Here is a 16,049-nt window from a genome sequence, read left to right as displayed (position 1 = left end):
CTGATGCTGGAGTCCAGTGTCTGATGCTGGAGTCCAGTGTCTGATGCTGGAGTCCAGTGTCTGGTGCTGGAGTCCAGTGTCTGATGCTGGAGTCCAGTGTCTGGTGCTGGAGTCCAGTGTCGGTTGCTGGAGTCCAGTATCTGTTGCTGGAGTCCAGTGTCTGATGCTGGAGTCCAGTATCTGTTGCTGGAGTCCAGTGTCTGATGCTGGAGTCCAGTGTCTGATGCTAGAGTCCAGTGCCTGATGCTAGAGTCCAGTGTCTGATGCTAGAGTCCAGTGTCTGATGCTAGAGTCCAGTGTCTGATGCTAGAGTCCAGTGTCTGATGCTAGAGTCCAGTGTCTGATGCTAGAGTCCAGTGTCTGATGCTCGAGTCCAGTGTCTGATGCTCGAGTCCAGTGTCTGATGCTCGAGTCCAGTGTCTGATGCTCGAGTCCAGTGTCTGACGCTCGAGTCCAGTGTCTGACGCTGGAGTCCAGTGTCCGACGCTGGAGTCCAGTGTCCGACGCTCGAGTCCAGTGTCTGATGCTGGAGTCCAGTGTCTGATGCTGGAGTCCAGTGTCTGATGCTGGAGTCCAGTGTCTGATGCTGGAGTCCAGTGTCTGATGCTGGAGTCCAGTGTCTGATGCTGGAGTCCAGTGTCTGATGCTGGAGTCCAGTGTCTGATGCTGGAGTCCAGTGTCTGATGCTGGAGTCCAGTGCATGATGCTGGAGTCCAGTGCCTGATGCTGGAGTCCAGTGTCTGATGCTAGAGTCCAGTGTCTGATGCTAGAGTCCAGTGTCTGATGCTGGAGTCCAGTGTCTGTTGCTGGAGTCCAGTGTCTGTTGCTGGAGTCCAGTGTCTGATGTTCGAGTCCAGTGTCTGATGCTCGAGTCCAGTGTCTGATGCTGGAGTCCAGTGTCTGATGCTGGAGTCCAGTGTCTGATGCTGGAGTCCAGTGTCTGACGCTGGAGTCCAGTGTCTGATGCTGGAGTCCAGTGTCTGTTGCTGGAGTCCAGTGTCTGTTGCTGGAGTCCAGTGTCTGATGCTGGAGTCCAGTGTCTGATGCTGGAGTCCAGTGCCTGATGCTGGAGTCCAGTGTCTGATGCTGGAGTCCAGTGTCTGATGCTGGAGTCCAGTGTCTGATGCTGGAGTCCAGTGTCTGATGCTGGAGTCCAGTGTCTGATGCTGGAGTCCAGTGTCTGATGCTGGACTCCAGTGTCTGATGCTCGAGTCCAGTGTCTGATGCTCGAGTCCAGTGTCTGATGCTGGAGTCCAGTGTCTGATGCTGGAGTCCAGTGTCTGATGCTGGAGTCCAGTGTCTGATGCTGGAGTCCAGTGTCTGGTGCTGGAGTCCAGTGTATGATGCTGGAGTCCAGTGTATGATGCTGGAGTCCAGTGTCTGATGTTGGAGTCCAGTGTCGGTTGCTGGAGTCCAGTGTCTGATGCTGGAGTCCAGTATCTGTTGCTGGAGTCCAGTGTCTGATGCTGGAGTCCAGTGTCTGATGCTAGAGTCCAGTGCCTGATGCTAGAGTCCAATGTCTGATGCTAGAGTCCAGTGTCTGATGCTAGAGTCCAGTGTCTGATGCTAGAGTCCAGTGTCTGATGCTAGAGTCCAGTGTCTGATGCTAGAGTCCAGTGTCTGATGCTCGAGTCCAGTGTCTGATGCTCGAGTCCAGTGTCTGATGCTCGAGTCCAGTGTCTGATGCTCGAGTCCAGTGTCTGATGCTCGAGTCCAGTGTCTGACGCTCGAGTCCAGTGTCCGACGCTGGAGTCCAGTGTCCGACGCTCGAGTCCAGTGTCCGACGCTCGAGTCCAGTGTCTGATGCTGGAGTCCAGTGTCTGATGCTGGAGTCCAGTGTCTGATGCTGGAGTCCAGTGTCTGATGCTGGAGTCCAGTGTCTGATGCTGGAGTCCAGTGTCTGATGCTGGAGTCCAGTGTCTGATGCTGGAGTCCAGTGTCTGATGCTGGAGTCCAGTGCCTGATGCTGGAGTCCAGTGCCTGATGCTGGAGTCCAGTGTCTGATGCTGGAGTCCAGTGTCTGATGCTGGAGTCCAGTGTCTGTTGCTGGAGTCCAGTGTCTGTTGCTGGAGTCCAGTGTCTGATGTTCGAGTCCAGTGTCTGATGCTGGAGTCCAGTGTCTGATGCTGGAGCCCAGTGTCTGATGCTGGAGTCCAGTGTCTGATGCCTTAGTCCAGTGTCTGATGCTGGAGTCCAGTGTCTGACGCTGGAGTCCAGTGTCTGATGCTGGAGTCCAGTGTCTGACGCTGGAGTCCAGTGTCTGTTGCTGGAGTCCAGTGTCTGTTGCTGGAGTCCAGTGTCTGTTGCTGGAGTCCAGTGTCTGTTGCTGGAGTCCAGTGTCTGATGCTCGAGTCCAGTGTCTGATGCTCGAGTCCAGTGTCTGATGCTCGAGTCCAGTGTCTGATTCTTGGATCCATTGGCTCACTCTTGAATCTAAAGTCCAATGTTTCATTCTTGGACCCAGTGTCAGATGCACAAATCCAGTGTTTTGCCCTTGGTTCAGTGTAGGATGCTCGGATCCAGTGTTGGACTCTAAGATCCAATCTCAGAAGCTCAGACCCAGTGATGCTCGATTTCATTGTCTGATGCTTTGTATCCACTGTCTGACATCCACTGCAGGCCTCTCTTGCAAGAACAGATTACACCACACTAAGTATTGGGCGTCTCCAGCTGTGGTCTGCCGAGGGCAACAACCTCCCTAGAGAATACGGCCACTGCAGATCTCACAGGTAGGTTCTGAAGATCTTCATGTGGTCTGTGGGCCTCAGGCCCGGAGACGCGTTGCACCTCCCATGCCAGCTCGTGAACTCTGTTAGCCGTCCTAGTGCTGAGAGGCATGTGTGGAGGAGCATGGCAGGATTGCTGAGATGGTCTATGACCCTTCAAGAACAATGTCTTACTGTCTTTGCCTTCCTCTCCCAGTGCCTGGTGCCTCGAGGTTAAACCCACCACCCGTTCCACCAGCGAGGTCTCCATCCACCGAACTTACCAGCAGGTCGCAGGGCAATCAGAACCCGGGACGGACTCAGCAGACCTACTCTGGTAAAGTATCCCGAACTACCAGCGGCGCAGAAGGTTTTAGGCTGTCGTCTGTGAACCATTCTCAGTGGCGGTCTGTGTTAGCATGTTCTGTGTAATGTATTCCTAATGATTGAAACATATTCCATATGATGGGCTGTGATTACATGTTCTAGGTAATAGTCTGACAGTCGGTAGGCACGGTATACCATGTTTTCAGGGAATGCGCATTGATAACATATTCCAGATGATAGTTTGTGGTGCTCGGTGACAGCATGTTCTTTTGCAACAGACTGTAAGCATGTTCTAGGTGATGTGCCCTATCAGTGTGTTCTGTATGGTGGCCTCTAGGAGCGTGGTTCTGATATGTTCTAACATACGTATTTTAAATGATGGTCTGTAAGAACATAGTTGAGAGGATGAGCAAGTTATAGGTGATTGTATGTTCTAGTTGATATTGAGGTCAAGTTCTAGTTGATATTGAGGTCAAGTTCTAGGTGATATTGAGGTCAAGTTCTAGGTGATATTGAGGTCAAGTTCTAGGTGATATTGAGGTCAAGTTCTAGTTGATATTGAGGCCAAGTTCTAGGTGATATGGAGGCCAAGTTCTAGGTGATATTGAGGCCAAGTTCTAGGTGATATTGCATGTTCTAAAACATTGTGATAGACTTTTTACAGAAATGTTTAACTTCGTTTTATTTCATTGTGTGCTCACTAGTGTTACTTACTTGCTGGTGAACTGTAGCGCTGACTCTCTCCCCTAGTGTGTCATTCTGGCTGGGTCCGTCCGTGCGAGCAGACCCGCCATCTTAAGAAGGGGTAGTTGCTCCGTTCTAGTGTTTCTGGCGCCTGCTACTTCCTGGTTTCTCCTGACTTCCCGGGGACATAAATTCACCTATGGCGCGAACCCGCTGGCGGCGCGCCGAAGGCGCGCCAAAGGCAAGCCCGTCAGCACCAAGGAAGCGCTCAGCGCCAGCCACGCTGGTTGTTTGGAATCTAATGGAGGGGCTTCGGGGGACATAGGCAGATATTCAAGTCAGATGCTTCTTGATTTAGGTGAGTCTGCTACTAACAAAGGGGTCTTACACTTTTCTGACTCAGTACTACCCCTCGGGGACTTTCTTGATAACGGCTTCCTTCTATGCGGCCTCCTTAATGTTAGGTCTCTCCCTAAACAAAGCGTTGAGATTCAGCTTTTGCTGGAATCACATGAACTCTATGTCCTATTTATGACTGAAACTTGGATGCGGGCAGAGTGTGAGGTTGACCTTGGTTTCGCCTGTCCGCCAGGATATAAAATTCACCATCAACCTAGAGGAAAGGGGAAAGGTGGGGGAGGTGGAATAATCTATAAAGATACGTGGGTGGTTGGAACCATTGACATTGACAGGGTCAATGGTGTGCAACTCTGTGGCATTTCTTTAAAAAATGAGGCTGGTCTTATATGCACTGGGATTGTTTGCTACAGGCCTCCTGGGGCGTTCTGTATCTCACAGCAGCAATTATTATTGGACACCCTTTCTAACATGGCAGCTACTCACCATAAACTTATAGTTTTAGGGGACTTTAATTTATGGTTGAATGGACCACTGGATTCTGGCCTCCATAATCTTACTCACTCATGCGAAGGGCTCGGTCTTTTTCAGTATGTTTTCTCAGCCACGCATGAAGCCGGACACGTACTTGACCTAATTTTCTCAGACCCTCTCCTTTGACAGATTGGTAATATTCTTCCTATGGATTGGACGGACCATTCTTTGGTCAAATTTTTTGTGAGAACGTCTACTGTCCAGTATCAGGCACCTCGATCCAAAATTGACTATGTTAGTAGGAACTGGAAGGCTCTTGCCCGCGCAAGAAGTCTTGGCTCGGTGTTCAGGGTGGGAGACTGTTTTTCTGTAAACAGACAAGCCGAGGAGAATTATGACTCTATTTGTTCTGTAATTACCTCGACCTTGGATCTTCAGGCCCCGCTAAAAAAACATAGTTGCAAGGGTAAGCCCTCTGCTCATTGGTCTACTGACCTCTTAAAGAACTTTAAATTAGCAAGTAAACAGGCAGAGAGGAAATGGAGGCGAGGATATAAGGAGGTAGATACATTTTTGTGGAAACAAAAAATTGCGGAATATAAAACCGAGATCAGAAGCTCTAAGGCACAATACTTCTCTCAGTTATATGTAAAAGTTCCAATAGCACTAGAAGTGTTTTTACCATTCTGAACAGCATTACTAAACCAGAGTGTTCTAGGAAGGTGATAACTCCCTCTCAGGTACTCTGTGAGGACCTGGCGGGATTCTTTCTAGAGAAGACCCAGCGGATCATTGAAGACCTTAAAGAGGGGCAAACAGATGCTGGGAATTTCTCAGTGGAGGATACCACCATAGCTGGCTGCTTGTTGGGCGAGGCAAAGACTAAGGGGGAGGGATCTATGTATCCGGATGCGAACTGTCTATTGGAGTTTCAGCCTTTATCCTCAGAGGAATTTAGTAAATTGGCACACGGTATCTCCTCTGGATCACCTTTGAATCCCCTCCCACATAGGATCTGGAAAGAATATGGGGAGGAATTGTTTCCCACCCTCCGCCTCATTTGCAATCAGTCTTTTACTACCAGTGTGGTTCCCACCAAATGGAAACAAGCCTTGGTGTCTCCTCTGCTGAAAAAAACATCCTTAGGCCCGGAATGTGAAAAAACCTATAGGCCTATTTCTTTGCTACCTTTCCCCTCAAAAATTGTAGAACGCACTGTTAGCACTGCTCTCTCTGCATATTTGGAATAAGCTAATGTACTGTAGGAGGCACAATTCGGCTTTCGACCGGCGCACGGGACTGAGTCAGCACTGGTGACGGTCATGGACGAGCTTCGGAGGCGGACGGACAGGGGTCTGGCATTGGCATACGTCCTCCTTGGCCTATCCGCCACCTTCGATACTCCTGCTGGATAGACTGAGTGGGGTCGGAGTGAGGGGTCGCGCCCTACAGTGGTTCCGCTCTTTTCTGCAAGACAGACAGCAGGCGGTGTCTCTTCCCCCATTTCTGTCTGTTTTTTCTGAGATACAGCATGGTGTGCCTCAGGGCTCAGCGATTAGCCCTACTTTGTTTAATGTTTATCTAAGACCTTTAATTGATGTTATTAAAGCACACAACATTAGCATAGTACATTATGCGGATGATACCCAGTTGATCCTTTCTATGGAGGGTGAGAACGCAACCTCTGGGGAGGTATTTCATGAGTGCCTTCGGGATACAGCCTCCTGGTTACGAAAAAACTCATTGCAATTTAATGCCGGCAAGACAGAGGTGATTTACTGTGCAGCATCTCAGATTCCACCCCCCTTTCCTGACAATTTCTGGCCTCTGGAAACACCAATGACAATACAGCCAGTGCAAACAGCTCGGAACCTGGGCTTTATATTTGACAGTAGACTTACGTTAGAAGCTCAGGTAATTAGGACGACGGCTTCTTGTTTTGCAATTATCCGGTCTCTTCGAAAAAAAATTCCTTTACTCCCTTTTCAGGCTCGTGCTCAAGTTGCACGATGTACAATACTTAGCAGGCTTGATTACTGCAATGCTCTTCTGCTAAACTCTCTGGAATTTGTACTGGATAGACTTCAGAGAATCCAGTCAGCAGCTGCCAAACTAGTACTGGGTCTTCCTAGAAGAGCCTCGGTATCTGCAGCCTTAGCAACACTCCATTGGCTTCCCTTGAGATAGAGAGTACAATTTAAATCTCTCTGTCTGGTTTTCCCTTCATGAGATTGGTCCTCTAGCCCTGCGTAAAAAATTTGACTGGTACACTCCTTCTAGAAGTCTTCGCTCCTCCTCGGCAAGACTGGTGAGGATACCTAAATTTAGAAGAGTCAGAATGGGAGGCAGACTGTTTGAAGTGGCTGTGGCCAAGCTCTGGAATAGTTTGCCCTGTGAAATCAGACAAATTCAGGAGCTACTCCCTTTCAGAAAAGCCATTAAGATCTGGCTATTTCCTACATTCTAGTTGCCGCCACACTGTACACACTCCCATTCCTTGAGCTGTTCAGTGCCAGGATGCCTGTCAGGCGATAGTGCGCTTTATAAGTTCCATAAAATAAATAAATACAATAAATTATGGTCATTGACAAGAATGCTTGGGCAGCAGTCTGTGTAACCATGCTTTAAACTGTGGTGTGGGATTTCTTCTTAAGTTCAGTAACTATTACGTGGTACATGGCAGCATGTTCATCACGGTGGTCTGTGAAATCATGTTCCAGGTGATTTTCTGTAATATATGTTCTAGGTGGGCGTATTTGAATTCTTTTTTTAGACTTGTTCTAGGTAATGTTCTGTATGCATGTTCTAGCTGGTTGTCTATAATCCCACCTTCAAAAGTATGGTCTCTAGTAGCATGTTCCAGCTTAGGGTCGGAGACGTCTTGGACTCAGTGAAGGTCTGTGATTGCATGTTCTAGCCGATGGTCTAAGACGTCTTGGACTCAGTGATGGTCTGAGACGTCTTGGACTCAGTGCAGGTCTGTGATTGCATGTTCTAGCCGATGGTCTAAGACGTCTTGGACTCAGTGATGGTCTGAAACGTCTTGGACTCAGTGATGATCTGTGATAGCATGTTCTAGCTGATGGTCTGAGACGTCTTGGAGTCCGTGATGGTCTGTGATAGCATGTTCTAGCTGATGGTCTGAGACATCTTGGAATCGGTGATGGTCTGTGATAGCATGTTCTAGCCGATGGTCTAAGACGTCTTGGACTCAGTGATGGTCTGTGATAGCTTGTTCTAGCTGATGGTCTGAGACGTCTTGGACTCAGTGATGGTCTGTGATAGCTTGTTCTAGCTGATGGTCTGAGACGTCTTGGACTCAGTGATGGTCTGTGATAGCATATTCCAGCTGATGGTCTGAGACGTCTTGACCTCCGTGATGGTCTGTGATAGAATGTTCCAGGTGATGGTCTGAGACTTCTTGGACTCAGGGGTGGTCTGTGATAGCATGTTCTAGATTCAGGTATGCCTGAGTGTGCTTGACTCTACCCCAGCTCTCCTGCTGTCCTGACATATCAGCTCTGCTCTGATAGATTGAGTCTTGCTCGCTGACATGCCTTCTATTTCTTTCTCAGATGACTTTGAGTCGAAGTTCACGTTCCATTCCGTGGAGGAGTTCCCAGCGCCTGAAGAGTTCCGTCCGTCCAAGAGAATGTATCCAAGCCGGGAACCCTCAGGTACCTATCGGCGCGCGTGCAGGGTGCTTAAGGGTATATATTGTATGGATTCAGGCTCATCTTATATAATGGGAGGAACTGAGACGGCGCCACCTAATGCCACCCCCAAGCATCTGAGTGACCTCCCCAGGCATTCTGATTGGGATTGATTCCTGGCTATCCCCAGGGTCAGACCCATGCAGAATGCCCCTGTCTCTTCTCTGGTGTGAAATGCTCCTTGCTCCCACCACTGGACTACCTCTCCTCCCCCAGGTGGGGTCCTGAGCTGCTCTCGCCTTCAGTGCAGATGTTACCCCAAATACTTCCTGGCGCTCAAGACACAACCTGAATAAGAGAAGGTGGTATTAATGGATTAACCATGTTTTTATTTGCTTGGGAAAATTACTGAGGATAGGGCAGCGCTGTTCCATTGTTTAGTGGTCAGGTAGGAAGAAGATTGACCACTTTGTCTGGAGCAGATAATTAGTGGAACCCTGAGCTTTGGGCTGGACGCTGATTGAAGCAGTAGGGGGGATAATACATAGTGAACTGGTTCCTAAAGTGGATAGGCTCAGCACTGTTGATTGCTTGATAGACAAATAACCAAAAAGAGTCTCTCGTAGGAGAATAGAAATGAATATCAACCTCGTCGTGGGAAGGGAAAGGTTTTCCTTTTAAGTGACCCTCAGCGACCAGGGTTACCCCCTGGTGGCCTGCTTCACCATAGGGTTCATCCCTAACCTGCTACGGAAAGGGGCGTGCTGCGACCAGCAGATACGCGGGAGCACGGATAGTATGATATTCCTATACACCTACGCTGGTTGTAATGATATTAGAGCGAGGTTTTTTGTATATAAAAAAGGGGTAAAAAATATCGGACTAGTGGAAAAAAGGGGTAATGTATTCACTCCCCCAGTGGATATGGTTCAAATATGGGGACCTGCCTGCACTTTGAAGTGGGATTAGAGATCTCCTTGCAGGAGGGGGCTGTCACGGAGTGCCCCTGCCTGCAAGGGGATATCTGGGGGTTCCATAGGACCCCCATTTCCTCTCGCCAGAGGGCGCAGAGGCAAAGGGATTCCCTCATATGCATGGGGCCATGCCCCCATGCAAATGAGGGAATACCCCCTGAAGATAAGGCGTGCGCTTTATATGCACCAGCACTATCGGGTATTACAGAAGGGTCTGCACAAGCGTATGCGGCCCCTTCTGTAATACCAAAGTGCCCCGGGACGTGCATAGCAGGCACAAATGCCCATTGCGCCCCCCAGGGCACCTTGTGCAATATGGCCCCAGAAGTGTGATTTGCTCACATGGGGCCACATTACATATGCAACACATTTTCCTTCATTGCGAAGGGCGCACCTTTAAAAAGGTGCTTCCAGCGCAAACAGGACAGCGCATTCATGTGAAAAATGGAGCAGCTGCTTTAAACCCACTCCGTGTTTTCACAGTGCAGGTGGCAACCCTCCTGCACGTTGAAGGAGGATTAGAGATTCACTTGCAGGTGGGTGCAGTCGGTGACTCCACCCGCCTGAAAGTGGATGTCCGGGGTTCCATTGGATCCCCTTTCCCCTGCCAGAGGGCTGCTCTCAGGGGGCGCACTATCAGCGCGCCTCCTGACAGATTCTTTGCTTCTGCGCCCACATCTGTAATGCAGCATGGGCACAGAGGCAAAGAGATACCCACATTTGCATGGGGCACGTCCCATGCAAATGAGGGAACGCCCCGTGAAGACAGCGCTGGTGTTTTATGCGCGCCAGCTCTATCGGTATTACAGAAGGGGCCGCACAAGCATCGGCAGCCCCTTATTTAATACCAAAGTGCCCCAGGGGCGTGCAAAGTGGGCGCAAACGCCCGTTGTGGCCCAGGGCACTTTGTGTAATACGGCCCATGGAAATTCCGCCGGGATGGTGGAATGTCCGTGTGAGCAGGTCAGCTCACAGGGGTGGCTACGGGCATTCCAGGTGGTCCTTTTTAGAAAGTGGTTTATTACCAACAAGCATGCACATTTCTGGTTTTTCAAAGATTTCTACAGGTCATTTCCAACACAGAAAAAAAGTATTTATTTATTCCTCTCAAGGGAAGGGCTGTTTTCATTGTGGAAATGGGGAGTGAACACCCCTAAAATTGGCGGTATTGGGAACAATGTTTCTAAAAGGTGAAAAAAGGTATATAGTCCAACCCCACGTTAGTATTTCATTTCCACGTGCGGAAATGTGCACCTGAGTATGCATGTGACAATCTGCAACAGTTACAGATTCCAAGCAATCGCCCTGGAATTCTTCGTGAATTCCATGAAAGTCAGAAAATGTACATAGCATACTTGGAAGTCAATGCGGGTCGATTTGACACTGTGATGCTTTATCAATCTTTTTTATGTGGTGACTGAATTTCTGTGTTTGGGACCAGTTAGAACTCTTTATTTAAAGAGCTCACATATCTCCATCCTACTCTTATCAGGGCTATGGGGAGGCATTTCTTAGTTCGGTCCCTCAATAACCACAATCACAGATTTCACTTGCCCCAGAGTACTAGTTGCAAGGTTAGTGCTGCTCCATATGTGGTCAACAATGGGGGGAGGATGTGGCCCAATTGCTAGAGCGGTTGACTTTGAAGATGGGGAACCAGCTTCGAGTCCCAACAGGGACGCTCAACCTCCTGTGATTCTGGGCAAATCACTTACTCTTCCTATACCTAATAAAAAATGATTGTGTCCTTCTGTAACAAAACAGGTGCTCACGTAAAGCTCTCTGATACCCTCAGGTCTAGTTCGCTCTACATAAAAATCCCCAAAAATAAAAATCACTGTTGTATTACATCGGCTATCCGATTCAGTGATGCAGTCATTCACCTTTGAGAAATGCTCGACCCACATATGTGGGGGGATGGTCGTATCCTTAATCATATTGTGACTGTCTCCTAAAAAGGGGCACTCTTAGCTTGTCTGCTCAAGCAAGGTGGACAAGCACCCTAATCTGAGGAGCCTGCCATGTGAGTGGTCACTTGGTGTGCCCAGTGGCCAATCAGAATGGTACAAGATGGTGGCTGCCTCAACCCCACTGAGAAACAGCCAACATTCTTCAGGAGTTCACTGGAGCTCAAGAGCCACCACGGTAGTCTGCGTGTGATATGCGTCTTGTGCATGTTCTATAATGCATGTCTGTCTTTTGTGTCTTGCAGCTTCCAGGAGAGATCCTCAGATGAGAATGCAGGTCAGATGAGGAGGTGGCCGCAGCGGCTCACATCAGAGACAAGGGCGGAGGCGGTCCTGGTGTACCTAATGTATTATTTTATAAACTGATGGGACGGTTGTGCCAGGAGATGGCTGGTGTCAACAGACCTCTATTGCTGTCTTCGAGGGATATGTACGGATCCAGTGTCATCAAAAGTCCATCTTCTCCAAGGCCATTGTGCAAGCCCCAAGTATGCAAGACTGGGCTAAAGCTGGGGTTCAACATGTGGAACAAGTTGGTGTCCTCTGCACAATTCTCCCCCAGCTGTGCTTGATTGGCCAGAGCAGGTCTACCAGCGATGACGGGGACACCAAGGCTAAGAAGGTCGCCTCTTCCTCGTGCTGGGTTTGCTGGCCCCAGGAGAGACATCAACGATGACGCTGGCACTCAGACTTCAGACTTTCCTCAGGAGATTCCTCCCCTGGCTGGAGGCGTCTCCACAGCCGCTTGGGGTCTCCACAGCCGCTTGGGGTCTCCACAGCCGTGTAGGGTCTCCTCTCTGTGGATATGTGTGATGAGGTTTGCTGTACCTTAGCCGGTCTTGTACAGAAGAATTGCAAATCTTGATCTTCCAGCTTCATTAAAGCGGCGCTACACAAACAAACTGGCAAGCAGTGGTCTGTCATGTTTAAACACGTATGTCTGTCTTCGCGTGATCTATATGAGCATGACGCTGTCGCTGCAGGATGCCTTTCAGACAAGTGGCAATGCCGGGTGCCTATTATTGTGGAAAAAGAGGTTTTTAAGGAGACAGAGCTGTGCATTTTAGCAAGATTAGAGTACCTGGCTCCAAATCCTAACAGGCAACACTTATCGAGAGGACTAATAAAAAAATGTAAAAATCCAGCCCTCCACTAGTAAGTGCCACACTGTTTTATGCCAAATGACCCATCTTCTCCAACGTGTCTTAAAGAAACCACCCTAAGGGTTCAAAAATCCCTCCTCACCCCCTCCTTGTAGCTACTCTTCATCCCCCCCCATAGTTACCTTCCGTCCATGGTGTATGGGCTCACCGCGCCCCCAAACCCTTTCAGCTCGTTGATCCACACAGGGGTGAACCCAGCCACACATGCCCTCCCTATCTAATAACTCTTCCTAAAATCTTCAAATAATAATCTGTACTTTCCCCTTCTACTGAAATCAACCAGGCACCAAAGCAATTGAAACCTGGCTGGTCCATCCTACAGCAGATAAAAAACCTTGCATTGTTACAACCATATACCTCACCCTGCAAAGCACACCTAAACCAATACAAGACAAGACAAAACCGTGCGGTCCTACTGCTCACTGTCTACTAAGACTTCCCCTGTTTTAAAAACATAATTACTCACAAAAAGGAGGGGTGAGTGGTGGAAAGGCAAAGGCAAGAGGGAAAAAGGCTTTACTAAATGTGGGGTCTTTTCAATTACTGTCCATATAGTCCAGGCGGAATCTTAAGGCGTTTAGCACCCCTGGTTCCTCGCGGCAGAAATTACATGATCAAAAACAGACGTCAACGTTTGTGGAAAAGCCTCTTTCAAGGAGTAATTTGCACATTACAATAACACTGCAACAGCTGTCTCCAAAACCTTTACATCTAATCCTAGCTAGACTGCCCACCGTGCATCGACACCTTTTCCTCCCTGTACACCTAAGTGTCCCATTCAGGTGGACACGCAAGCCACAACCTACCATTTCTATCAGCCGTCCTTATCCGGCCAGTCCCTGGTTGAACCTGCTTGACTTTCATCCCCCCAGTACTAACATTTCAAGTCCAAACTCCATGTCAACCCCCTCTTCCTCCTCCTGAACCTCTTCAGATTTATCGGTCCCTACCCAAGCCGCCTGAGCGGACCCGTCTGCACAGTGATAAGTCAAGTTCCATGTCTTCCCTACCTGCTATCGCCATCGTACAATCTTCAAGGAGCAGTGCAAGCACCCAGGTAGCCCCCCCAAAGATGTTTCTCTCCCCCGCCCTCACCATGAAGCCCGTTCTTAAACTAAAGTGCTCCAGCGCAAACACCTTATAACACCTCTATAAACAAAACAACATTTCCTGAATACCCAATACCTACAGATTGCTACCTGTGAAAGACAGACTTCTTAATAAACATCTGCTGTGGGGTTCCCTTTACTCGACAGGCTGTAACCCCACAACTGCGTTGGTGGCATGGCGGTTCATGGAAGCGATCAGGAGTCACAGAGGTGTTTCGGCCTGTCCCTAGGGCTGGCTGCTGTCTCCATGGAGAAACCAAAGAGAGTGCAAGCGCACAAAATCAAATCGAGGATCCCTAGATGGGAATTCTTGTAGGACCCTCAACAGAGATGGTCTATAGACATCTGTAAGCTGGTCTAACTCTGTGAATATTTAAAAGCCCATCTCTGAACTTCACAAGGGAGTGTGTCCACCTCTATGTGTTACTTACTGAATACTTACTGAATACACAGCCACACTTAACAACATGGAAGAAAGAGGCTAAGCAGCAGACACTGGTCATTTTAGCAGCATCTTTGTTTATTGAAGTAGACACGCGCAGCCCAATCGGTGTGCAGTCTTCGCTTAACATTCGCCATAAAGCATCCACAGGTACAAAATACTGCGGTGGGCGCTCTGATACACTCAGCAATGGCCATCTGAAGCAGGAATGCACATCCACCATTTTTACGCCCTTGGTATCAGATACACTACTTCTGCCCTCAAATGATTGGCGACGAGGCAACGGCAAAGCCGTCAAGTGAGAATGATACATTTTGCACCTTTCTGCTAATTTCCAACAAGTCTGTAGCACTAAGGGTAGCCTTCGTTAAGTTGTCACAAGTGGGGGACTGCATTGTATACAACATGCTGCGCCATTATATTATTCGTTTAAGCGGATATGTTTGCGTGTCTCAAGGCCAAACCGCCTGCAGGGAATTCATAAGGTTCACAGATAGGATGACCCTGTCCAGTCCTCCTGGTGTTTCAGAGGCATCTGACTATCATGAACTCTTCTGTTTTCACTAAACATTTTGGTATCTTGCGAAGCATTTATGGAGGAGAATCCTGGTTTTACGCCTCTCTCAGGGACATGTCTAAAATATTACTCAAGCTCGTGCTTTCTTCCCTCAAAATTAGTGAGTGAGGCATTCCAAAACACATTTGCCGCATGCACACACAGGAACCAACCAATCGCTGACCTCTCGTTGGACGACACACATATAAACACATTAGGAGCAACATGATTGGACAGACAAATGCAACGCCATTCTCGTCAAACATCTAAGGAGCATCTTCAAGGCAGAGGTGAAGAGCTGTGTTCGTCCTGGATATGCCGCAAACTGGAGCATCTCTTTCAAGGTAAGGGCTGGGAATGGCTCCGTTTCCGTTGGAAAGTTGTCCTGCAGCTCTGCAAAGGGAAACAAAGAGGAGTTTTCATATGAACTGGAAAGAGCGTTCATTTTTTAGGGGCTTTTTTATGAGAGGCTTGCGCCACTGGAGTGCCACTTTTTTTCTATGCTCTGGCAGTGCAGACCTCTCAACCCTATCTATGCGGCGACACAAAGCCACCCTGCATGGCTATTCATCACCTATTAGATATGGAGTGAGGCCAAACAGCGCAAGTCACTGCGTTGCCTCACTCTGCGTCCAGGAGGCCTTTCATGGGCGTTGCACGGGGTTTTCAGACGCAACACCTATGGGTTTTGACGCAGCGCCAGATTAATTAAATCACGAACATCTGGGGCAGCGCCAAAACCTTACCCCTTACGCCTCCCCAGAGCAGGCAGAACAAGGAGAAATATGTTTATTTCTGCTCTTTTCTGCATTCTGCAGCAGACATGGAAAGGGGAAATCTCCCTGAATTATTGTTTTTGTGCAGGAACGTCCCCCTTCCTGCACAAAAGAATCCGACATGCGTTTGTGCTATAGAGCGAATCGTGCGCCAGCGCAGAGGGATAGGGCAGGATTGAGCCGCATTCATGAATACGGTGCATTCCTTCCTTTCACATTGGCTTAGGGTAGCGCAGCAAGAAGGCCTGTGGTGCTGGCCTATGCCGAGGCCTCATAAATGCAGCCCTTAGTTTTCAATTCTAACTCAAGCTACATACACTCCCTGTGAGTCATGAAGGATTGAGCAAGAGTGCGAACCATGCAGAAGAGCGAACTAAATTATCATTATCTTAGCTTTAGAGTAAAACGAAACCTCTTTCAGGGTTTGTTCTCCGGCACAAGACTACATGGAGAGGACAGAGATGGTTTTGAGATAAGTGGAGAAAAATCTCGTACACCCTGATTCGGAGAAAGTAAATGACATGTCGCTGGGTGTGTACTGAAGGACGCACCCCTCTATTGTTCTTCCTCTCAGACTTGCACCTGGACTGTCAGTACAAAGCCCCTGGGGCATATTAGCAAGAACCTCGTTAAAAATATCGCTGTTTTAGCAGCAGTAAACTGCCGCTATAAGCAGTCAAGAATTATGACAAACTGTTTGTATATGTCAAATTTATCTTCAATAAAAATATTTTGAGAACTGGAAAAAAAAACGGCGATAATGGGCTTGCTAATATGCGTTATAGAATTCGAATAGAAGCCCAGGTTACATGTCCTGCACATCTAACCTGGGCTTGTATTGGAATTCTATAACGCATATTAG

General features: G+C 48.5%; 2 protein-coding genes across 2 annotated transcripts in view; one reads left to right on the top strand and one right to left on the bottom strand.

Annotated features, from left to right (window-relative positions):
- WIPF3 (WAS/WASL interacting protein family member 3) overlaps positions 1–12,043 on the top strand; it is a 137,946-nt gene extending 125,903 nt beyond the window's left edge. The window contains exons 6-8 of the mRNA XM_086942201.1: positions 2,923–3,042; positions 8,123–8,224; positions 11,387–12,043. Coding sequence (XP_086798327.1) covers positions 2,923–3,042; positions 8,123–8,224; positions 11,387–11,427 — 263 coding nt within the window. The 3' untranslated portion in view covers positions 11,428–12,043. The remainder of the gene's footprint in view (positions 1–2,922; positions 3,043–8,122; positions 8,225–11,386) is intronic.
- Positions 12,044–13,919: 1,876 nt separating this feature from the next.
- Positions 13,920–16,049, bottom strand: part of SCRN1 (secernin 1) — a 147,109-nt gene continuing 144,979 nt past the window's right edge. Inside the window, exon 8 of the mRNA XM_086942202.1 lies at positions 13,920–14,804. The gene's annotated coding sequence lies outside the window, so the exon portion shown is untranslated. The remainder of the gene's footprint in view (positions 14,805–16,049) is intronic.

Source organism: Lissotriton vulgaris, chromosome 10 (genome assembly GCF_964263255.1).
Source record: "Lissotriton vulgaris chromosome 10, aLisVul1.2, whole genome shotgun sequence".
NCBI lineage: Eukaryota > Metazoa > Chordata > Amphibia > Caudata > Salamandridae > Lissotriton > Lissotriton vulgaris.
Note: the sequence above shows the minus strand (reverse complement) of the source record. Positions and strands in the feature narration are given on the sequence as shown.